At 40.9% G+C, this 22,874-nt stretch overlaps 2 protein-coding genes across 2 annotated transcripts; one reads left to right on the top strand and one right to left on the bottom strand.

Moving 5' to 3' along the window:
* The first annotated feature begins 173 nt into the window (after window positions 1-173).
* On the top strand, window positions 174-9,459 carry uchl5 (ubiquitin carboxyl-terminal hydrolase L5). Its single transcript, XM_069679744.1, has 11 exons — window positions 174-337; window positions 809-872; window positions 958-1,063; window positions 2,688-2,813; window positions 3,483-3,544; window positions 3,966-4,096; window positions 4,316-4,379; window positions 5,822-5,924; window positions 7,557-7,670; window positions 7,954-8,052; window positions 9,284-9,459. Exons 1-11 carry the CDS (start codon window positions 262-264, stop codon window positions 9,326-9,328), a joined length of 990 nt encoding a protein of 329 aa, XP_069535845.1. The 5' UTR covers window positions 174-261; the 3' UTR covers window positions 9,329-9,459.
* Window positions 9,460-17,057: 7,598 nt separating this feature from the next.
* On the bottom strand, window positions 17,058-19,273 carry LOC138607110 (regulator of G-protein signaling 21-like). The gene is made up of 5 exons (XM_069679667.1): window positions 19,173-19,273; window positions 18,971-19,060; window positions 18,482-18,543; window positions 18,105-18,271; window positions 17,058-17,953 (listed from the first exon to the last, which is right to left on the bottom strand). The coding sequence occupies exons 1-5, from the start codon at window positions 19,268-19,270 to the stop codon at window positions 17,759-17,761; spliced, it is 612 nt and encodes a 203-aa protein (XP_069535768.1). The 5' UTR covers window positions 19,271-19,273; the 3' UTR covers window positions 17,058-17,758.
* Between the last annotated feature and the right edge of the window lie 3,601 nt (window positions 19,274-22,874).

Genomic DNA, 22,874 nt, shown 5'->3' with positions numbered 1-22,874 from the left:
TTGTGTATTAGGACGTTTTCTTGCGTAAAAACATTCCTCTTACTTTTTCCAGTTGTTGTTCCGATGTGAGTGAGCCCTCACGTGACTTCTCCCAGTCGGAGTCTCATTTTTCCGATTATCCCCACATCACGTGAATTGATGGACTGTGAGGTCACTCCAGTGCTTCAGTGAAATTAGCTTGAGTAGCGGGTGTACGGCTAAGCTAGGATATTAGCATCTTGTTTATGTGCACAGCAGGTTAATTAAACAACATTGTGAAGAATGGCTGGAAGCGCAGGAGAGTGGTGTTTGATGGAGAGTGACCCAGGCGTGTTTACAGAACTGATTAAAGGTTTTGGTGAGTAACTGTTAGCTTACGTCTTGCTGCTAATTTAGTGTAACGTGGCTACGTGAATGCACTAGCTAGCTACTCTAAAGCTAACACTAATATCTATCTTATCAGTAAACCTATGCAAAAGAAATGATGTGAGGATAAAAACCAGAATGATTTTTAGGCCTTTCATTCCAAACAGCCACCTTAACGCTGCGTTCTCCAGAAGGTGCATGTGTTAATTGGGCAGCCTTAGCTAACTTAATTAGGCAAGCTAACTGGCTAGCATTACTCAGCGTTCAAAACAACGGCGCGTGAAAACAAATCCTCATTCATGAATGATGACAGTTGTTGTGGTTTCCTCTACAACTAACCCGCCACCGAGACATGCCGCGTTGTCTGTTTACATACCGAACCGTCCGGTAAATCTCACTTAAGCATATATTACTAACGTAACGTTTATGAATAAATGTATAATGCTTGATATATTCTTTTCAGGTTGCAAAGGCGCCCAGGTTGAGGAGATATGGAGTATGGAGCCAGAGAACTTTGACAACTTGAAGTATGTAAACTTGCAGCTTCATTATACAACATACATACTCCATATACATAAAGACAGACATTTTAATTTACCTGTTCTGTTCCAGGCCAGTTCATGGGTTGATTTTCCTCTTCAAGTGGCAGCCAGGTGAAGAGCCAGCAGGATCAATCGTTCAGGATTCAAGGCTGGACAGCATCTTCTTTGCAAAACAGGTATGATTTGCCACTTAAAACCAAAAATACTCTTCTTTTTAATTGCAAGAAGACAATTTTGCAACATGAGCATAAATAATGTCTAGTTCCATAGCTAAAACAAATGGAAGCCTAATCCCCCATGCACTTTTCCATATGTTGTCATGTTACAATCCAATAAAAAATGTATTGGGGTTGTATGTAGTGTGAGGAAGGTATGGGTATTAAAAATATTTACACATAAAACTTGTGCATCCAACAGATGTTTGCTTTTTGGACTGCTTTTGTTTGCTTATCAAACATTAAAAAGCCCAAAAATGTCTCTATGATTATCAGGTTGTTACACTGTAATGATGCTCAAGGAAAGCTCACGATAGAGAGTAAAACCTCTTTATTGTTGGCCTGCTATGGGTTCTCAGATGCTAACTGCACTGACCAGAACACAAGGGAAGCACAAGCGTAATTGCAAAGCATTATTATCTAGTGCAGAGTTGGTCAGCCAAATTGGATAATGAATTAGATATTGAATAGCTTTGCCTTTTAATTGTCCAGCCCCATTACATTAATCACACAGCCCACAACAAAGTGCAAAGTGCTTCTCCTCACTCAGACAATGGGATTGTTATTCCCTTTTATTAGATTTCTTTTTTAAGATTACTTTTTTGGCACAACGGTTTGAAGAAACCAGATGTTTTATAAGTTTTACTACACAATGTTAGTGCATGTTAAAAAAACAAAACATATCTAAGGATGTCTTCTCTTCTTGTATGTTAAGCTAAGCAGTTTCACATTACAACTAAGTCACTTTCTGATGCTCTTTGCTGAACACAGCATGTTTCTAGGATCTCGGCTTGTTTACGTTATGATTAATTCAGTCTTCATCATTCAATAGGTTTTTAACAGTAGTCAAATGATCTGCAGAGGTGTCCTCTTCAAAACAAATTGACTCAGCAGTAAAAAACAGGGGGAAAAAATAAAGCAGTTTCATGTTATTAATCAGTGTCTCTTAGGCACACGATGCTTATGGGTGTTGATGTCAGACAATGTCAGGTACTGCTAGCCAAACTAACTGTAACATCAATACAATTGACACGTAACCATTTTTTGTCAAGTCTGTGAAGGTTCTCTGTCATCCAGGTCATGGTAATTCAAAGCTTAATCCAAAAGGCAACTGGACTTGGTTGAAGTTCTTGTCAAATTTTTCCTTATCTTTAGAGGATGATGGTAGTGCGCTTTCACCGTTGCTTTCATGCTCCTCAGTTCTGCTGTCTTTTTCTCTTCTAGAAGACATTCATTTTCTTCTCAGACAAACAATGCTCTGCAATGGGAAGTGGCGATGTGCTTCTGTGTGTACTCTAGTGTGTATTCACATGCAAGCAAAAAAAGCAGACTAACTGGTTGATGCTACTTTTGCTGTATGATAGGCTTGTTGATTTATCCATATTAAGTAAAAATGTCAAAAATGTTGACATCGTTATCAAAGTGCATTTTAGTGCAATCCATTTATTTACAGTTTCATCGCCTAGCTGTTGTATCTGTTGCAACGTCCAATGCCTGATCATTTAATTTACTAAATGTTGCATCAATAAATGAGTTGTATTATCTGTCCTGATAACCATTGTTTGTTTTCTCTGTGTGTTTTCAGGTCATTAATAACGCCTGTGCCACTCAGGCAATAGTCAGCGTTCTGCTCAACTGCTCCCATTCTGACATGTTGCTGGGAGACACGCTGACAGAGTTCAGAGAGTTCTCACACAGTTTTGACGCTGCTGTAAGTTTTTTTTTCTCTTGAATCCAAAACAACAGGCTGTTTTTTGTTGTCTGCATTGGTTCAGAAAAGTACTAGTCTGTCCTTTTTTGTTTCTTATCAAATCAAGAGTATAGAAGTTCCCTATTTGATTCAAAAGCTACCGGCTTTTTTCCTCTAACTCAAATGAGTTATAAATTATTCATTACTCTCTCTAAAAATAGTGTCAGAACTGCTCCCCCTCTGCGAGCTATAATTTATTACACCTTTCGCTCTAGTAATTTCCACCTTCCATATCTAACACTGACAGTTTCATCCTCTTACCTTTGTGATGTCCCACAAATATTTAGAAGAACCAGGCTGAACTGATTTCACGGTTCTCAACTCCTTCTTTGTTTTAGACACTTTTTCTGCTCAGACAAAGCTACTTTGTGCTCCTTTTAAAATGTATTTATTTTAGAAATGGCTACAAGAAAGTATGAGGGAATCACATGCCTGGTTTCTCACTGCAAGAAGAATCTGTGTATTTAAAGGCCTATTAGTGTAATTGAAGCACTTATTGTCAATTCATGACTTGTTACTCGAAAAGGGAATGTATATTTTGTCTCATACAGCCCTTCATAACCCTGCTGCATCTTTAAAGCCAGAGTAACACAGTCAGCATTATAATCCTAATCTCCCCTCCCTCCTCAGATGAAAGGTTTGGCTCTCAGCAACTCCGAAGTGATCCGACAAGTGCACAACAGCTTTGCCAGGTAAGCTCCTGCTCATATCACATCCAGCTGGAGAGGCTCTGTTTGATTGGCTTCATGTTATTTTTAGCTCCTCATTCAACCTCTGGCGAGAGGTGTTTGACCTACAATGCACCGGTCTGCTTTTGTGCAGCTGACAAATGTGAGGCGGGTTCATTTGTTGGTCACTCCAAAAGTTGTATTAGTTCAGATTCTGTTGTTTGTGTATAGCTGACTGAAATGTGACAAAATCTTCATTTTAATTGTTGATAGAAATAGTTTCTTTTTATTCATTTACATGTCATTATTTTCTTGAGCAGTGTATCAATACTTCCCTGTTAATGGGCTTTTATCAGATGAAACACTCGCATCTATATTTTTCTGTGTGAAGCATGCTAATCATCATTAAATTGGGTTTTATTGTGTGTTTTTTTTGTCTTTGCAGACAGCAAATGTTTGAATTTGATGCAAAATCATCAGCAAAGGACGAGGACGCCTTTCACTTTGTGAGCTATGTTCCGGTTAACGGCAGACTATACGAGCTGGATGGACTCAGAGAGGGGCCAATTGACCTGGGTAAGTGGAAAACTGTTTTCTGTTTTTCTTTTATTGCTTCATGTTTGAAGTCCCTCTTGTGTGTGAGGTCCTGCTGTGCAGCACTGAATTTCGTCTTGTTGGCCATGGACCATTTCCTCCTTAAACTGTCTCTGCTTTGTGCGGATGTATAGTGTGTTTCAGTTGCCGTATGTACGGACACCTGCACTATTGTTTATGCCCGCCTGTGTTTTCATACAGGTGCGTGCAACCAGGACGACTGGATCAGCGCAGTTCGCCCAGTGATCGAGAAAAGAATACAGAAGTGAGTATCTTAGCATATGTTTGTTAAATATGTTTTTGTTTAACCCACCAAGAGTTTGTTTTAAAGGTCCCTTATTTTATTTTTTGGTTTGATATCCATTAGAGTATATGTATCATCTTCTCTCTTGAGCTCAAACAACAGTTCATTTTGATTGATTACTATGTTTTGTGAGAAACCTGCTTTGAATCGTTCCTGAGGAAGCAATTAGCAACTGAGCTGAACTAATTGTCAAATACGGACTGAAATGTTCTGGTATTTCAGAAAAATAAACTAAACTTCATGAAAGCCCACAAATCATCTGCCTTGTTGTATGGTAGCTTAGCAACAAAATGAAAGTTTGATGTTTTGTTCATAAAGTAAAACGACATAAAGGGGTTTGACAGTGGGCCAAGCAGGCTGTACACCATGCTGGGGCCTAGGCACAACTTTAAAGGAGCAGTTCTCTCCTGGAAAAAGCGACTGTCAGTCAAAGCTGGTGTTCTCTGTAATCGATAGAAGCAATAATATTTGAAATTGGCGCCATAGCTGTGGAGAAAGTTGTACAAACAGCTTGTGGTTTCGCCTATTCGACTTTCCTACAACACCCAGCATGCATTGCGCCGCTCCCTCTGAAAGGAACGGCCCAGCAAGAGACGCTGGAGGGAAATACTACCGTTTTCACTGCAGGCAATGGCTCAGAGCGGGACAGAATCTGAAATATGACGAGAATATACCGGTGGATAGTCTAAAGTTAATCTTCGGGTCTGCAGTCTACATTTCAAACCTGACGATTTTGAACGTGACATGACATCGGAGGCGGGCGTCTTAGATTGAGGAAGTGTAGTTTACCGAGCTCCCTGACCTCCGCCAGATGACTGGGTGTACTTAGTCTGGAGGTTTTCCAGGGCCCATTGGAGAAGCGGATAGCGTCCTCCAAAGGCACAGAGAGAGTTTTTTTTTTTTACCATAATGGCATTAGCTCCCCATAATAGCATGATACGATGAGGTTGAAAATCAGCGAACTGGCCCTTTTAAAGAAGGGTTGACGGCTCATTTAAAACGGTTTTAGAACAATGGGCTGCGTGTATTTCTCCATGGAATGAGCTTTTTGAAACTCTGACAGTATTTATAAAGCCCCTAGACCGGCATCATATTATGGACATGAACATCAGCCTTATATGGGACCTTTTAATGCTGCATTTTTCCTTTTGTAACACTGAGTAGTTACATAGTCACAGAAAGAGATACAATGTTCAGTAACTGTGCAATAATGATGATTTTTCAGAAGAGCTCTGTCATCTGTCTCATTTGATTCATTTAAAATTTTCACACTCTTATGTAACACTGCAAAAATAGTATTCTCTCTGTTCATACTGGCCTTTTCCACCAAATACTGTCTGACCTTGATTTTTTTGACAGTGTATCATTCTGTAGGTAATAAATTGTATTGTTTCCCTCTTCAGGTACAGTGAAGGAGAGATCCGATTCAACCTAATGGCCATCGTGTCAGACAGAAAGATGATATACGAGAGAAAAATTGCAGAGCTTCAGACCCAGCTCACTGAGGTGAGTGGCAGCAAAAGAGCTGAATCCAGAGCAGACATGAAAAAGAATAATGTATTCTTTCACTTTCTCCCTGCAAGGCTACATGTGAAATTCATCAGCTGTCAGCTTTCAAGAGTTAGAGGTCTTAACTGTGCTTGTGCCCGGATAGGAGAGAAAAACAGGGTGTTCTGTTTGGAGTACCTAACCACTAATGTGTTGACATGTGTATACACCACACATGATTCCATACAGCCACACCCCATTTGATTAAACCAAATGCAAATATGCAATCTGCCACTAAGTTCCCAACATTTAGAAAAACACACCGTCCCAAATGTGAGCAGTAGGAGATGAGTTAAATATAGACCTACTTTCAATCATGGAGACCTTTATTTCCAAAGGGGTCAAATGGTAACGTTACCTCAAGCTAAGCATCCATGTTTCACTGACCTCTCCCTGTATGAAAGGTTAAGTCTGTTGCATGTGATACCACACAAAGCCTCATTGTTGGGTCTTGTTGAAAATGTGCTCAGATGCACCCATAACAAACCACACCTAAAAGTTATGCCAAGGTATCTGGATCACACCCTGAGTACACATCCGCATGACTGCTGCAAAGTAAAACATTCAACCACTGGAGGTCAGCATCAAACAAGCTTTGTGGTTCTTTCTCTCAATAAACCCCAGTGCAAACATGTTGACCTTATTCCCACCAATTAAATCCCCATTGGAATAATGTGACTCCCTAGAATTTAATAAACAAAAATCCTCATCATTTCCCAACAGCTACGTGCAGGGCTGCAGCTAGTATATACAGTGTTACAATTTCCCAGAGCTTAAAGTTACGTCTTTAAATTTCTTCTTTTGTTTAAACAAACCCCAAAACTTTAACAAAATGACAAAAAGAAGCAAATCCTTGAGTAAGTAAAGCTGGAACAACAAATGTGATATTTTTGCTAGAAAAAAACAAAATCGATTTGTTATTTCTTTGCAGCCCCGTCACAGTAGGGCTGCAATGTTATTGGAAAAAACTGACAGCGCGATAACTTTTTGTTCTGCAGTATTTTTTCACAACCTTATGCTGTGTGTGCGCTTCAGTTGTAGACGCAATAAGTAAACACTTCACAGCATGTCCACTTCATGAACGGTCCATTTTATGTAGCCACAGCGTTACCCAGCAACGAGACGAGGTGCAGCTGATAACAAGAACAGTCTCACTTATAAGCCACCTTGCGTAACGTAGCGTCTGCCTCGATCATACTGCCTACATTGATCTGTGACGGCAGCAGCGTCAGATGCTTGATTAAAGTTTACAGGCAGGTGACACGCAGACTCTGCTGCACAGCTGCATGCTCACTCTGTGCTCTGGTGAAGAGCTGCACCAATGTTATAATAGACGGACTTTACCTGTGGATCAGTGATGGAAAAGGAGAAACTGGAGAGTTTTTGTTTCGCACCGCGCAACAATAAAGTAACAGCTTGACATGTTTCACTTAATTTGCTTCACTATTGCACATCCTGCAATGTGACTACTGCACATTCACACATCACAATTGTGATTGTTAAACGATATACAGTGCGGCGCTAAGTCACTGCGTATCCTCCTATGTCTGCTTATAAAAGAAACCCTTCTCTTTTCTCATCTTCTACCAGGATGAACCAATGGACACAGACCAGAGCAGCACCTTCCTCAGCTCCATCCAGTCAGAAATTGCCAAGTACCAGCTCCTTATTGAAGAGGAAAATCAGAAACTTAAAAGATATAAGGTGGGGTTTTCGCTCCTTAAATTCTCATGCTGTTTCATTTGACATTCACTGTGATATATATACAGGGAAATAGTCAGTAATGACACCGTGCTTGTTCTTATTCCTGTGATGAATTCCATTTAAAAAGCCAATGAGCACTTCATACAGGTAGAGGCTTTGTTTACTGCAGTGTTTCCAGCTTCCTCTGAATGTAATTTAGCAACAGAGATCTTTTTCATTTCATTCGCACACATCAGTCATATCCACTTTCCCTCACCTGTTGGATTTCTTTGTTTTCTCACAGATTGAAAACATTCGACGAAAGCACAACTACCTTCCTTTCATTATGGAGCTGCTGAAGACGCTGGCAGAGTACCAGCAGTTAATACCTTTGGTGGAGAAGGTATTTCACTTTTTTATTCTCAGGCTTTTCACAACACTTTTTACGTTAAAGTGCATGTGTGTTTGAAAGTAGGGCTGGATGATCCATCACGATGATTAACTGTGGACATTTTCACATGTTACAGAGAGATTCAAACTGCAGAAATTGTGACAACAGCCAGTTAGTCTGCATTTGTTTCTAACACTTGTGAACGATCAACACTTAATTAATCCTGACCTTAAAAAAAGCTGAGCTACTGTTAGTGGCAACTCCCGAGACAAGGAGAGACAAATCTTTTGAATGGATATTCTCATATTTTCATGGGTTTCACATTTTTGTTTCTTGTTCACAGTGTAAAAGTGAAAACTGCTCAATTCTGTGTTTTTTTAGAATGACATTTTTAAAAAGGTCGCCTCTGAAACGGGCCGTTCAGAACAGTTGCAGACTTCTGTAGAACCTTGCGTTCGCTGAAATCACCTTTTATCGTCATTCACCTCAGGCTGCCTTCTTGCACGAGCTTGTAGTCGTTGTCAAGATTTCAATTTACCATTCCGATACCTCCTGGTGATTCTGGCTCGTACATGTAAGGCCGAATAACCGATCCTAGAGCAGCCATGTTTTCTACAACTTTGGAGGCGGCCGCTCACACACATGGGGAAGGGGCTACTCGGTCACTCCAAATCCTGTCAGCCAATCGTGGCTGAGGTCTAACATTTGAATGGCAAAACGGCTTGTTTGTTTCAGGAGGAAGGAGAGGCTCCGAAAAATAATTAAATTAAAATATGCAATTTTTAAAACGAAACAAACTTTACCAACGAGATTCAAAAACACATTAGAATAATAGAAAATTGATTGCAGAGCTAAAATATGTCCCCTTAAACATGAAAGTGCTTTATTCAGTGTGTGTTCCCTTTTACTGATCATTACTTAAAAAATACAGCCTTAAAATGTGTCAGACATTTTTGCGCGTGTACATAAACTATAAACTAAAGTTTACCTCAAACCATCTGCTTCTTTTGGCATCCGACCTTATCAGGATAATTCCAACACGTCAGTGAGATTCTGTCCACTAGAGGGCACAAATGATGCCCCATTCTTTCATGTTCATGAATCAGACTGTGGATTAAATGTTGTTAAACAATTTAAATCAATTACAGTAATTACATGAGCGCATGCCCAGATTTGGTGATTAGAGTTATGAATAAAATCGAAGAGATGGAAGCTAATGAATTCTTTTTTTTTTCTTCACCAGGCGAAGGAGAAACAGAGTGCCAAAAAAGCCCAGGAAGCCAAGTGAAGAACAACTCACTCTATCAGAGAAGCCTCTAATCACACACACACGCATACACACACACGCATACACACACACACACACACACACACACACACACACACACACACACACACACACACACACACACACACACACACACACGCATACATTCACACACATCCAGAACCGTACAGTCCCTCTTTCATCACTGAGCCACAAACAGATACATCATCTGTCATTTCCATATTAATGACCATGGATGGTCTGCAGCACTTCCCCACTGTGGCATCCTGTGAACCATCCACACATTAAGAACTGCACTGCAGGTGTAGCAGAGAGACTGTCCGACAAAACGCTCTTTATTGTGTGTCCATCTGCTCTAATGCATGATAGAAGGAAACTCGTGCTAAAATTATGTTCTGTCTTATTTTCATAATAAAATGTCTAGATGTTTGTGAATTGGTGTTTTCATGGACAGATTTATCCAACCCATTTTCGGTATTATATGTTACATTTCTGCAAACATGATCTAAATGCTCCTCACTGGGATAAATACACTGACCAGGCTTAGTGGTAGATCTTTGCCACCACCTACTGGGAAATTGGAGGAAACACATTCTCAGTGTATCACTAAAAAAACATCTAAACTATATATATCTTTTGTCCATTGTATATAAATCAGTGAAGCCACAGTATGTGTTAAGTACAAACCTTTTTATTAAGAGGAATATCAAACCTTTTAACAGCCAACTATAGCTTTGTTAAATAAAGCCACCTACAAAAAGTACTTCTCACTGCTTTGTAGAAATCATCAAATCATTAAAATACATGTGAAATGAAACTTTAACAAAACAACATACAAAAAAGTTGCATGCCAGCAAAAAAGATATATTTTTTTGCGTAAAGCGGCCAGTCTTCACAGGTCAAACATCAACCAAAAACAACTACAGTACTCTATTAATAGCTTTGGTTTGTATGAAATATCGGTCACTCAGATACCTTCTTTCAGAAACTGACGGGGGTATTGAACCAAGCGGGACACCTCAGTCTGACAGAAAACTTGCATGCAACAATTTGTTAATCATTTGCAATAAACAACAACAGTCCAGGCATGCCTTCATATAGCTCAGAATGAAAGCAAAAGATCAGGGCTGTAAAGGGGTTTAATTTGACGGCTCTGGTCACTCTTTGTGACTCATACAGAATACATGGCAGCTTTCTTGCATCTCTTACAGATGCACATGGTAGCTGTTGCATGTAGTTAAATGTCTTAAAACGGATCTTATGACTCCGGCTCTCGGAAATGAACGTAGGCATAAGATCGGAGGTGAGAGAGCAGTCAGACGCACAAACGTGCCTGCACTATATTCTCCCGTGTCGAGACTCTCGCTTTTAAAATTTAAAAGGAAACAGCAGAATAATGTAGGAGAATCTACGTCACTGATTTGCCAATAATTTTTGATACAACTCTGTATGATTGCAGAGATGTCAACAAAAAACAAACAAACTTGCAGTTGAAAAAAGCTGCCTGTGGTAATTTGGCATGAAGGAGAGTGGATCTCAGGCGGGCAGTGAAGTTTGGGCACAACTATAAAAAGAACGGCTCTCACCTACGACTCTGTTCCCGTCTTTCACATCAAACAGCAGATCGTTTGCGAACGTCACAACACTAGCTGCATGTCTTCCAGATACACATGGTTTTGCTGTTTTCTTCCTAACGTGGTTAACATCAAACGGCCTCTTTGTTTAGGTCAACACCAAGAAAACTACATTGTCACGGTTGAGAAATAAATCTTGGGATAGGTTAAAATAATACCTCAACTTGTATTTTTGTTTTCCATAGCGCCTTCAAACCCTTAAAGGTCTTATCTTGCGTCACCAGCAACAGTTTCCTTTAGCATCACATACTGCAGTGGAAGGGTGTGACTTACAGTCAGGGGAATTTGTGCGCCTGTGTGAGACGTGGAGGGCCACGACGAAGCATTGGGAATGAAAATGGTCTTTTTAATCATGGTGGAGAAGTAATGGTATAATAGTATATAAAGTAATTCCTTTCATGGCCCAAAATTGTTTATAATTTCAGATGTTAACTCGACACATATGGCAAAAAAAAAAGTAATTTAAGTACTTGAGTCACTATGAAGATATGAATGGACTAGCTATAAAACCGTCAATCGCTCAATCAGACTTTATTTGTACACACACAAAGCAATTCATGAATAAATGATTCATTGATGCTTTCTAATTAATAAAGCAGCAACTAAGGAAAGTCTCACAAATGTCATGAGTGAGAAATAATTCAATACATTCATATATGGACTGATTAATAAATAATAATTAAAAGCCAGACTAAAAAGGTAAATAAATACGATTAGTTTAATTACATGCAGCTCCTGACTCCCTCAAGACCGGTGTTTTGTGCGTTCAAGTGTTTAAGTTGATCAGAGCTCACTGAGAAGCTGCAAACTCCTTACAAGTTCATTATTAAGTACAAGGTAAGTGACCCGTTTGTTCTCTTGGACAGCTTCCCGTATCAGTATGTCGATGTTTAGAACTTGGTGTCTGTAGGGTCCTGTAAATTAACTCCTACGTTACAAAGCACAGAACCCACATTAAGCTGACTCGCTGGCCGTGCTTGAACACGGCGTTCGTCTCCAGTCCTGCGTAGTCTGACGTATCTGCCGACCAAAGCAGAACGTGGCCCTCTCCTATTTTTGGCTCCTGTGTTTACATACACACCTTAAGTACTCGTTGGATGTGAGCCCAGCAGTCTGTTGCCAAGATCTGTCATGGCAACACAGGTTTTACTACCAGCTCAGAGAGAGAGAGAGAGAGAGAGTCTGCTTTAGTATCCTATCTGAGCTGAGGCCACATGAATGAGCAAACAAAAAGTATGCTCTGCGAGAGCGATCCAGTCGGGCAGGATGCTCTTGAATACCTCCATTATCGCACTAGGCGTGCTTTTGTTCTCAAGCATATAATCACTTTTCATCTCTGTTGTGTCTTTTTTTATCTGGCTGTGGTCACACAACAGAATGCACGATGCATGATGTGGTGCATGGACTGATGCAGGCACTACAAAAAGCATTCAGTCTTAAAAATAGCCGAAGACTGCTGCCTAACGGAATGTGTGCTGCGTAGGCCCGATTTGAAGGTCAAGGCGAGTTTATTTGTACAGCTCATTATCACATGCAGTCTCTCAAAGGGCTTTAGAGGCCCGTGAAAGCAGCAGCTTCATACCCAGACAAGGGAAAAGTCCTTGAACAAGTAGAAAGGCTGCAGTAATAATTGTTTCTGCTGTTGATTATTTTCCTGATAAATCAAGTCTGTTAAAATCAAACTGAAAAATAACCCAAGAAAGTTAATATGATTGTTTTCTTATTGGCCAAAAGTCCAAACCCCCCCAGGAGTTTTTTTATACAATGACAGACGAGCAGTAACGAGACTGGGGCAAGCAAATGTTTTTTCATGAGAATGATAAATAAGTTTTCATATTTACAATTTACTGAACAAAAATGGAGTCAAACTTGCGAGGCAGTTTAAAGACAAATGGCTCCTCCGGTGACTGGCAGACCTGCAGTAGGCGTGACATAAAACAAAAATGAAAACTATGTGTTACCAAAACCAAGACGTCACTGCCATGCTGGCCGCCCTGTGAGGTTGCAATCGTCAAAAGCCAATGTGCTGACAAGCTGTGAGTATCCTGCTATGCGTGCCCATGTTAAGAAGGTACATTAGGTGCTTTTCGACCAAAAGTTCCAGGAAGTTCTCTACAAGGAACTAAATGGTTCCTGTGGCCCACTGTAGTCAGCGTTTCCACAGCGGCCCAAAGTCGAGAAAGATTATGATGTATGGAGAAGCAGTAAAAGTAAGCACTACACCGCCAGTCCAGTAGGTGGCGGTTATGTATCGTTAAGCAGGTTTAGCAACCGCCATTAAAGCTCGAAGAATAAGGTATCATTTGTGCGACACTACAGTTAGCCTGTTAGCATAGAGGAGATTCAACTTGTACTGTTTTTCATCCCGCTTTATTGCATCGCAAATGGATTGAGCACGAAAGCTCTCGTCTCTTACTTCCTGTAGGCACACACAACCTTAAGCTGTGTGTGTGCTGCGGGTATAACCGCTAAAGTAAACACTCCGCGGCAAGTCTGCTCCATGAACCGTCTGTTTATGTTTCCTGTAACAGCGGCACCTCGTCCCGGTGCTGTGAGGTTGTTTGTGAGTTATCTTTTCATAAATAACACAGGTTTATTTTGTATTTATTTTATGAGGAAACGTGTCGCTCCACCTGAACTATACTACTCTTTTCATAAGGGTGTCTGGGGGGTTGTCAAGTTAAAGAAATAAGACTTAAAAGTCTGAAATAATAAGAAATATGATTGTTAGTCATTTATATTGACATGAAAACACTCTGCATTAATCTGGTATAATTTTCCTGTATATTTAAATGTATCATATTTCAGGGGGTAAGTCAACTACCCTGGAACTAAAGTTAGACCCTGGTTCCTGCTGTCGAAACGCACATAGTTCCTCAAAAGGTTCCCAGTTCCTGGGGAAAGTTCCTGCTGTTGAAAAGCACTTTATGTTTGCTTATCTCATCATTCCCTAGAAGAGCTGTAAGTAAGAACAAAACTTGTATTAGTTGAACTTGACATAAAACAGACTTTACCCTGCCAGCTCCCCTGGGACAAAGTCTGTGTAGTGTCCGACTGAGCTGATGTGTGAATGGAGCAGATAATTGTTACTGTAATCCGGAGCATTTAGGTGAACAAGTGGAGGTGTGTTTGAGTTTGGCAGCGTTCCTGCTAGGTACACTTTTCTGAATGCATAAAGGACAATGATTGGACATTTAATGACTGGCACACAAAGTACTGCCAAGGCTGATGTCATTAGTTCTGCAGGTGTTGGTTCATAAACAAAGCACTGGACAAAATGAACCTCTGATGTGAATATGGCACTTTTTGAAAAGTTATTGGGTCAAGAAAGTTATTGCTGTTCTCCTGAAGGGAACATGTATGTGTGTAGCTGATTTAATACCAATACATGCAATAGCTGCCGAGACATTGGCTGTGTTTGAAATGCCGTACTATACTAGCAGTACGTAATGATTTGGTCAAAATGTAGTATGTAGTATGCAAACACAAGCACAATGTGCAGTATGCCAAAAATACCTGGATGTCGTACTGATTCGGAAAAAATCTCCAGTATGCATCAGTCCAGTCTGCCTCGCCTGCTGTATCCCACAATGCAAAGCGCTGGAACGTCACAGTGGCAGTTGAAATGGCGGACAGCAGCAGAAGGGGGCGCTTTAGCTAAAGAAGCAGCTTTTTGCTATTGGCGGGCTGTCGTTTGCTTCCACTTTCCGAAACCGGAATCGAACGCAGTATGCAGTATGTAGGATACAGTATATAGTATGGCATTTCGAACACAGCGCCAGTGTAAAAAAACACAAATGTCACCGTCATGGTGGTGCTAGAAGAAAGGTCAGGGGATCACCAGAGTCTGTACAAAATGTCATGCAGTCCATCCGACTGTAACTTAAGTAAGAAAGTGTACTGACAATCTGTCAATGTCATCACTAGAGATTAAATGGGATTATTATAATGATTCCTGTACTTAAAACAGAATCCTTTATTTATACAGTGAAACACATTTACTTTACCAGCCAGTCTGGGCTCAAACCATTAACAGTCCACTCACAGATCTGCTCCTCTAACCTCTGGGACAGCAGAGCATATGGTTCTGCAGACTGCTGGTGTAAAAGATGATCTCATTACACTGAGACAGCAGGCCACAGGTCTGAGGACGGAGCAGGAGCTGTCAGCCTGTCAGGAGCCGCGTCCGGGGGTCTGGACACTGTCAGCCTCTACTATGAGTTCACGGCTGGAAACAGCCTCGGTATCAGAGAGCAGACACACAGCAGACGGAGGAGGACTCTCTGCTGTCAGTCAGGGTGTTCTCTCTCTTCTTGCTCTTACAACTTTAAACATTGTTACAGTGCGGGAGCTCAGCTCGGTGACGTGGCCCCCCATCAGCTGCACAAGGCGGAATGAAGTGTTCTAAAAAGAGGAATGCTGTTTTTGTTTTGCAGAACATCCAGAACATTGTCTGTAAACAAGTATCTCAGACGTGCTCACATACTGTATGTGGATGTGTCTGACATTTTTGGTAAATCAAACACCCTATGTGAAGGACATCTACAGTCAACTATTGTGATATGAAAGATAAATAGTGTCTAACAGAAAGTGGAATAACAACTTCTGAGATGCAAAATATTTCCCATCGCTTTAACAATGAACAGGATTTTCTAGAACTGCATGCGCCTAAAATTAGCTCATAGCATGTGAGCTCTGAACACGTTATCAAGGAAATAGAAGCATATGCATTACTTCAAAGCTCCTAGCTTTTCCGCCTTCAACTTTACTACTTAGTTTTACTTCACCTTTCTCATCCAGCTGTAACAAGCAGCTGTTGTTAATAACGTGCTCTGATACCCCTCTGCACCAACTGACATTAGCAGCTAGCATATAGCCCTTTAGCAGCTAGAGAACCAGACATTTCTCTCAAGATTTCTTGGAGTCCAACAGAGTTAATACCGGACTTACCTTCACCTGGTGGCAACTCAACTTAAATGATGCTGTTGCTCTGTTTCTGCTACATGTTTAAGTAAGATATTTTTTGCTAACATGTTAGCCATATCAAATGTAAGGATAATAATATGTCCGTGTTGTGTAGAGCTAGTTTTAGCTGGCAGGTGCGCAATACATCAGTTAGGCAGATGTAAGAAAATGGCTAGTTCAGATTTCACTCAAGCACTCATGTACATTTAAACAGAGAAATATTAATAAACTAATGTCTATAAAAAGGTATCTAATCCCTTTTTAGCCCGAGTAGTGTTGATCAGTCATGTCTAAGTGAGCTTTGTTTTGTTGGAGTCAGTTTGGAGGGCAAAGAGTCACTGGACAAAGAGTTAGCTCTTTATTACCTTATTTTAAATGTATCTGCATTCTGAAAACTACTGCGAGGAGTTAACAGGATATAAAAGACACTGAAAAGACTACTTTTGTCTCTATATGGCCTGCATGAGCAAACTAGAGCATCAGCTCCTCTCTCTTTGCTGCAGGGCGGAGAGATACAGAAGATCTTTTGTACCCATGGCCATCAGGCTTTTTAATTCTTCAGTAAATGGTCGATGAGATGCCAGACAAGTGAAGTTCCCTTTGGGGATCAATAAAGTTATCGTTATTGTTATAAGACTGACTATTTATATGTAGTTAGTTTTAATATTCGTTACAGCTGTAACTGGTTTGCTGATGAAGTGAGGGAAAAGATTCACAATGACTGACACGTTTGACAGTCGGAGGATTTTATGTAATTAGCGAGAACTACATATGCATGTTCAGGACAAGATCAGCAAAGAGACAAGATGTTCCGCTTTTTCCACAGGCGTCGGCAAGTTCAAGACTAAATAAAAGTGTCTCACAGTAGCTTTCAGCAGATATCTGGTTGTAAACAAGAAGCAGTGTGAGGAAGAGGAAGTCTTGGACCTGATGTATTTTTGCTACACGAGAGGCCCTAAAATATTGGCCTTCACCCCCATAGGCTACATTGTAGTCACACGATAGCTGGCGTGTTCTGAGATTGGGAGTAAACTAGACCTTTAAGACCTCTGATCTTAGATTATTACTTCTTCTATGCTTTAATTTTTTGCATTAATTCAGAAATAAACACATCAGAGAAAGTTCACGTTTGAAGAATACATTTTATTTCTCGAGCAGTCCAGCTGCCCAAAACTTAATTTTACATTCAACATGTGCAATGTCACAATATTTACAATACATTACATTTTCACAGTAACTTAAGGCCAAATGCCGTCTTTGGCAGAAAATTGTGAATATTGTTGTATAAATAAAAATTGCACTTTGTGCGTAAACACATGTTAAACCATCAGAGCCACAGAGCCAGGGTCACATGGGAGTGTCAAACACAGGGGTACACAGATAGATATACATTCTAAAAGCCTGGTCAGTTAGAGATATGGTAAAGCGTCCTCTCAGCTTTTAATGCGGTTGCACTACAACTGCGTTTTTTCTTAAAACCGCATCATTGCTCACAATACCCAATTCTAACAGTGAAGAAAGTGCAGGTAACGGCTCAGAGAAGAAGATGTAACTTTAATCCCATCTGGTGGAGATGCTCAGTGTGCAGCAGCAGCAGCAGCAGCATAGAGCATCCGGTCTAATCATCCAAACTCCATTGTTGAAAGCTCTTAGCACGACGGAATAAAAATGGCCTCAGTTTTGCATTTTCCGCACATGCCGGTAATGTTCATGTTCAGGATTTGCATTCGGGTTTATTATCCCTGAGGCAGTGCCTGGAATGAACATCAGCGGCTTTTTCACACAGTCACAGCGGTAAACAAATGACTTCAGGACCGGGTGTCTCGTTTGACTAGGACTTAATGAGCTTGCCCTCTCCCCTGGCAGCGTCGCACAGTTCTCTGTAGAGGTCGGAGAGGATAAACCTGGGGTAGGAGTTGTTCTCCATCAGGCTGTAGACTTTCCTCTGAGCTGCGAGGAAGCTCGTTGTAGTGGGCTCATGGAGGCTCTGGATGATGGCATTCTTGGTGTGGTAATCCAGGTTTATCTGTGACAAAGGAAACAGACATTATGAGCCATTTTTAATAAAGAACATCTTGTGTATTTATCAAATTCACAGATGAACTAGAAGAAACAAATCAGATTGGGCATTTTCTCGGTTAGCAGCATATGCTACAACAGAATCTGCTGGCTGTTACCTCTTTGGGAGCTTCACTTTTTATGAACTCCTCGTAAATGCTGTTGGCCTTGGACACCAGCTCTTTGTGGGACGTTTGGGTCTTGTAATCCTCACAGGCCGTCCAAAACTCAATGTTCTCCTCACAGAACTCCGACTTCAGGAAGATACAAAAGGCCGCTTTCCCATCTTTGGGAGGGAGAGAGAGAAGGAGAGGGTGTTAAAAGATGAGGCTGGAAACTGTTTGCCCATTAATGAAAGGTAAAGTAACTGCAGAGCAATTACAGCCTTTGTTTAACTGAGGTCAGTAAACTGCCTTCGCTCAGCACACGGTAACCGTGTGACCTTTGAGGCTCTTTTATGTAATCGTGAACCAATAGTGCGGTGAATGACACTTACATTTATGACCGAGCAGTGTGTCAAGTGACTGCGCCCACTGGCTCGCGTCATCAGCAGTTGGCCTGAAGGAAAAGAACAGAGATCCTATTAGAGATAATGACTGTAGAGGAGAGGCTGCACTGCAATTATAAAGAGTAGAACTCAAACAATACTGCTGTGCATGCAAATTATTCCATTGAATCTATGTCACATTTTTATGTATTATTTTAGATGCTTTTTCTGTCACAGGCGTTTAATTAGGACTCAAATAATTCACTAGTGCCATCGGATCTTTGTAATTCAGTAATTTACTCAGTCATAAATCAATATTTACATAGCATGTATACCAAAAATATAAACACTAGAAAAACAAGCAAACAATTTGATTCAAAAGTGTGGATAATGAGTATGTTAAGTAAAAGAAACTAAATTAGATGTAACTAGTTGGCACACAAAATAAGATGAGATGTAATCCGTTATACTATAAAGCTCAGTGTAAAAAGGACTCACCTGTAAGATCTGTTTTTCACCAGGTGTAATATGGACTTGGAAGAGTTTGTCTTCAACAGAAATCCTATTCTGTTCCTCCAGTTTTTCCTCCTGGAAACAAGAAAAAAAGATCACTCGTCAGTCTTTTATGGCAGCGTAACTGTAATCTTTTTAAAAGTCATCATAAACAGAAACATTCCCATTAAACTCCACATTAACTCACTGTATCCCCTTCTTCTCAGCGGACAGGTCAGTGGGTTTCATACAGTCAGTGCAAGCCATGTTTTCAGATGATGTCACACCAGAAAAGATCTCTCTCATGTTTCTAACTCCTCTCTGCCTCCCTCTTGACTTGTCGGGCAACTTTATAGCTTCTCTCCAGCCACAACCTGCAGCGCAACAGGATGGAGGCGGGGCCTGCAGTGACAGGTCGGTAATGTGATTGGCTCTCGCTGTGTAAACAGTGACTTGCCCTGGTATGACTCTCAGGGGCCTGAGGCAATGATAGGCTGTCACTGCATAAACATTCCCCCCCTGAGTATCCTGTGGGCTTCCATTCGTAAGGTCAAGATCTGACGTACACGGCAGACTCTTATTCCTAAAATACAGTCTGTCAGGGAGTGATGGAACGCATCTTCCTTCTTGTGTGTTTTTCTTCCTTTTTTTACATTTTGAGAGCTTTTTGCATAACCTGGCTGCTGTGCGAAATGTGTCCCGACATTCAGGGGCACTAATACTTTGCACCCATTTTACGGCTTGAAATCAAAGTCTATGTTGAATATGATCTACAGCTGATTCATTGCGACATGTTGACACTACCTGCAGAGTTGATATTTGTAAGAGTTACTCATGCAGGGTGTGGATGTGTGAACCGTCACAGTTGTCATGGTGGCATGTAGAAATATGACAGGTTGGTACAAAAATGGTGACGCAATATCCGTCTACGTCTGTCGGTGGTTTAAAAAAAGGATGCGAGCACTGCTGAATGCAATGCTTTACATTCCTGTCATATTTACTTCGGTTTAAAACTCTGAAGGGATCGATGTGTTACTTTTGGTAGCTCAGAAAAGTGGTTGTTTTTAAGGTCAAAACGTGTCTATGCATTCACTTGAATGAAAAGTGACCTCTAGGTGAACTTTTTTCAGCAGCGCCTCAACAATATCTCGGTTGAACCTGCTTCACACCGAGATGTACGGTGCTTCAGACAGTGAGCATCACTTCAGTCAAGGGTTTGACCATTTATAGCAATTCTTCTTCAGTTAGATTTGGTGGAAAAAAACTTTGAGGGAGCTCAAAGAATCCGTTGCTGCCAGGGGAACTGAGCCCCCGTCAACAAACACATGCACGGACAGAAGATCTTATTAAAGTCAACAAAACCAGAAGCTTCAGCAACATAAGCGAAGGTTAGCGGGAGCAAGAGTGTTGGCATGAGGGTATCAGTATCATCAGACGGTGAGAAATGTGAGGCTATCGAGGTTGAACACCTGCATGCGTATAAATGAATGTTAAACTAGTCTCGCTGTCTGGCAGCTGATGAACGATAAATGAGATCAAATCATAGCTTGTGTCCTGCACGTGTAGGCAGAAGTCATATTATAAAATGTAGAATTCAACTGTTCAACAGCAGCTGGCATATATAGTACAAGAATGCTAACATCCATCCATCCATTATCTATACCGCTTATCCTGTTCAGGGTCGCGGGGGAGCTGGAGCCTCTCCCAGCTGACATTGGGTGAAAGGCAGGGTACACCCTGGACTGTCAATCACAGAGCTGACACACAGAGACAGGCAACCTTTCGCACTCACACACACACCTATGGGCAATTTAGAGTCACCAATGAACCAAACAAGCATGTCTTTGGACTGTAGGAGGAAGCTGGACTACCCGGGGGAAACCCACGTATGCACGGGGAGAACATGCAAACTCCATGCAGAAAGGCCAACTTTCTCCAAACTGGGGTTTGAACCAGTGACCTTCTACCTGTGAGGCAACAGCGCTAACCACTGCACCACCGTGCAGCGCAAGAATGCTAACAGCGCCTGTGTTTAATAATTCACGTTTATTTATGTATTTATTTAATGTTTATTTGTGTAGGGACAAGTATGAAGCAAGTAAACCGATGTCACACACTACAGCATTCATAGCCTTGGTTATGCCCGTCCCTAGATGGGCCTTTAAAATACATAAAATCAACGACAAATGCACAAGAGAACAAAACATGACTACAAAGCTTTTGAATAAGTTGCTGTTTGTTTTCTCTTCAGGAAAGGTGTGACGTGTTTATGACGGAAGAACATGTTGTTTTTTGGTGATTTGAGGAGAAAGAACTCAACAACAAGTTGAAAATACATTCTTTAGATATATTATATTTTAAGGACTTGTGACCGAACATGAGGCAAAGTTGATTAGGATTCCAGCATTTATTTGAGTTTTATTTTTTATTTTTTTGAGTGACAAATGTGAAATCAATATTCACCCTCCTTAGGGTTTTTGGGAGGTAAATGTGAAGTTGTTCAGCTTCCTTCACCTCACATCACCACAGTCATGAACTTCGTTGTTTGTCTCGTGCCGGGCACATGGCGTTTGGAGTTTATTTTAGCTCATAACTGCTATAAACACTAGCTGCCAAGTGCTTCTGAAAATAAAACTGATGAGTGATCAACATCTAGGTCAGAGATAATGGCACAGATAAATGCCCAAGCTTCAGAAAGCTGCAGAATTGTATGATTCATTCACACCTACGGGCAATTAAGAGTCACCAATTAACCTGACGAGCATGCCTTTGGACTGTATGAACCCACGTATGCACGGGGAGAACATGCAAACTCCACGCAGAAAGGCCAACTTTTGTCCGAACCTTCTAGCTGTGAAGGAACAGTGCTAACCACTGCACCACCATGCAGCGCTAATATGGAGCACGTGTAGAAAATGTAATCGCACCCAAAAAATCTTGTGCAATCTATGTGCAAAGTACATGTTTATTTGCAAACACAATTGATTACCTGTCTCTCTTGTCATCACGTATTTTTGCACATGTGGAATTGATATCTTCTTTCTATAGGGTGACCGTTAAACTCAAGATACATATTTAATATATAGATTATATTATTACAGGTAAATCCTTCGCAGCATATATTTACTTTCTCAGTTTTTCTTGAGCAAACTCACATGCTCCTTGTCATGTGCAGACCTGCACATCCTTGTCCGTACAATACACAGTCACTCTGTTTGTTTCCATTATTTACAAATGCAGCAGGATGTTGGGCGGATCAAACGTGTAATTGTTGTTCAGCCGAACCTGCAGGTCAGGTTTTGGTGCACAGTAGATGATGAAATCCTCAGCAGCTTCACCCTACCGTGTTTCCATTCGGTCGCTGTTTGCATACAAAGCGACGTTTGTGAAAATGTTTGTCATTGCATTACATGCACAATTTACCTGCTGACACTGTGGAAAGTCAACAGACATTTAGTTTAAACCAAAGGATTCAAAATATATTAATACAGTCCTCGTGTGATGTTTAATTTAATACGAGAAAACATTGAGCACATGATGAATGCATGCTCTGGTTAGTTAAACAAGTCGTGTATAAACTACAAACCTTTTAAAACAGTTTTGATAGTAATTTCCCATCAGCCTCTGCTTGAGAAACAAGTCGCAGAGAACTCCCTGAGCTTCCTGTAACAATGCAGTTTGACTTCGACATCACATCCCAGAAAAAGCTAATTTCAGCTGAGGAACAGGACACACATTCTGTATGTAAAGAATAATCACAGTCTGTTCTGGGTTATCTGTGCTTTAATGCATCTGCGTCACCTGCAGTGTTGCGATCATCACAGCTCGCTCCAGTTTGAAAACGCTGTGTTCACCTCGTGTGTTTATTATGAAGTGCAGACTGTGTGTAAGCAGCCGTCTGTTTAGAAGT

The sequence above is a fragment of the Semicossyphus pulcher genome, unplaced genomic scaffold (assembly GCF_022749685.1).
Source record: "Semicossyphus pulcher isolate SPU_LCO1_2020_fin unplaced genomic scaffold, fSemPul1.0.p SCAF_4, whole genome shotgun sequence".
Lineage (NCBI taxonomy): Eukaryota > Metazoa > Chordata > Actinopteri > Labriformes > Labridae > Semicossyphus > Semicossyphus pulcher.
This window is presented reverse-complemented; position numbering and strand designations above follow the sequence as displayed.

Excerpts from the sequence above, each read along its gene's own strand:
- uchl5 (XM_069679744.1), top strand. The coding sequence starts at position 262 with ATGGCTGGAAGCGCAGGAGAGTGGTGTTTGATGGAGAGTGACCCAGGC. Across the intron at positions 338-808 it reads AGAACTGATTAAAGGTTTTG|GTTGCAAAGGCGCCCAGGTT; the intron begins GTGAGTAACTGT and ends TATTCTTTTCAG. Across the intron at positions 1,064-2,687 it reads GCATCTTCTTTGCAAAACAG|GTCATTAATAACGCCTGTGC; the intron begins GTATGATTTGCC and ends GTGTGTTTTCAG.
- LOC138607110 (XM_069679667.1), bottom strand. The coding sequence starts at position 19,270 with ATGAGAGAGATCTTTTCTGGTGTGACATCATCTGAAAACATGGCTTGC. Across the intron at positions 18,544-18,970 it reads GTGAAAAACAGATCTTACAG|GCCAACTGCTGATGACGCGA; the intron begins GTGAGTCCTTTT and ends CTTTTCCTTCAG. Across the intron at positions 18,272-18,481 it reads CACACTGCTCGGTCATAAAT|ATGGGAAAGCGGCCTTTTGT; the intron begins GTAAGTGTCATT and ends TCCCTCCCAAAG.